Genomic DNA, 1,270 nt, shown 5'->3' with positions numbered 1-1,270 from the left:
TACAGGGTTGCGGGGATGCTGGAGCCTATCCCAGCTGACGACGGGCGGAAGGCAGAGGACATCTTGAACTGGTCGCCAGTCAGTTGCATGACACAAATAGAGACAAACATTCACACCCACATTCACACCGCCACTAAGTTGGAACCAATCCCACGTTGCAAGCAAGTCAGGCGTGCACACCACTACGCCATTAGCGAATCATTTCATTTCATTTAAATGCAATTTTAAATTAAACAAATCAAACAATAAAATGAAATTAAAGATCAGCAGGCAGCTAGGACCCAAGAGACATTGAATAAGAAATGTGTCGTCACACACCATTGTGATGTTCCAGGAGCGAATTTGTGTAAAGTCCCTCATCAGGTACTGCCACGACAGAAGACTCTTCATGTTGATATACAACGTCTGCCACATGGACACCATCTGCTGATGACCTGTTTCCAGACTGGGCGTAGGAGATAGGCAACATCCATTGTTACACGACTGCACATACCACGGCCTCTGAGGATACTCTTGGAAACTCGATGAAATCACACAATCTCTCAGATGTATATTTTGCTTTCTCACCTGGACACACTGTCCATGGCATCCTTGTTTACTGGTGGAACCAGGAAGCAAACAGAAGGCACAGTTGCCTCATGTCCGGAGCGACTCAGAACCTTCCATTTGAAAGGCTGGGAGTTGTTGAGGAGTGCACACTCGTCTCCTTTATGAACAGTAATCTGTGAAGGAATAGAAAATTTAAGCCTACGATGGCTCTTTGGTGCTTGCTCCACTTCATCATTTTGCGTACTACAAGTAATCCGCACCTCTTGTTGTTTGAAGTCACAGACTGCCTGAATGGGCAGTTTGCCTTTGATGGATGTGGTGGGGTTACGTGGTTTCAGCTGAATGATGGAGCGAGCCCTCTTGTTAAGGCCATTCACGTGTGTCTTGAATTCATTCAACTGTTCTCGCTCCTCCTGTTGACACAGAAGCAAACTAGATTAAAACCGGGTGACAACTAGACCGTATGTGAAGGTATGTGGAAGCAATCACCCCTACCACAGTATCCTGCAGCAGATCCTCCAGGCGTGTGGCTGTGGTGGAACGATCACAATTGTATTTCTTATTCATAGTCTCCTGCATTTTTTTCATCTTGTCCTGAGCCTCTTTCACATCGGCAAAGAACTGTAATGGAGAGGACAAAAATATTCCACTTGGTTAAGCCATTATCCAGCCAGAAATTGGTTTGTTTGTTTTTTCACAGTTACAACTTTGTGCATGGAAA

General features: G+C 45.3%; 1 protein-coding gene across 1 annotated transcript; it reads right to left on the bottom strand.

Annotated features, from left to right (window-relative positions):
• Window positions 1–290: 290 nt before the first annotated feature.
• On the bottom strand, window positions 291–1,196 carry LOC109509522 (plectin-like; the record flags this gene model as incomplete). The annotated part of the gene is made up of 4 exons (XM_019859357.1): window positions 1,045–1,196; window positions 810–962; window positions 568–722; window positions 291–445 (listed from the first exon to the last, which is right to left on the bottom strand). Coding segments are annotated over exons 1-4 (556 nt in total), but the record flags the coding sequence as incomplete, so codon positions are not given.
• Between the last annotated feature and the right edge of the window lie 74 nt (window positions 1,197–1,270).

This window comes from Hippocampus comes, unplaced genomic scaffold (genome assembly GCF_001891065.2).
Source record: "Hippocampus comes isolate QL1 unplaced genomic scaffold, H_comes_QL1_v1.1 C16931964, whole genome shotgun sequence".
NCBI classification, from domain to species: Eukaryota; Metazoa; Chordata; class Actinopteri; order Syngnathiformes; family Syngnathidae; genus Hippocampus; species Hippocampus comes.
Note: the sequence above shows the minus strand (reverse complement) of the source record. Positions and strands in the feature narration are given on the sequence as shown.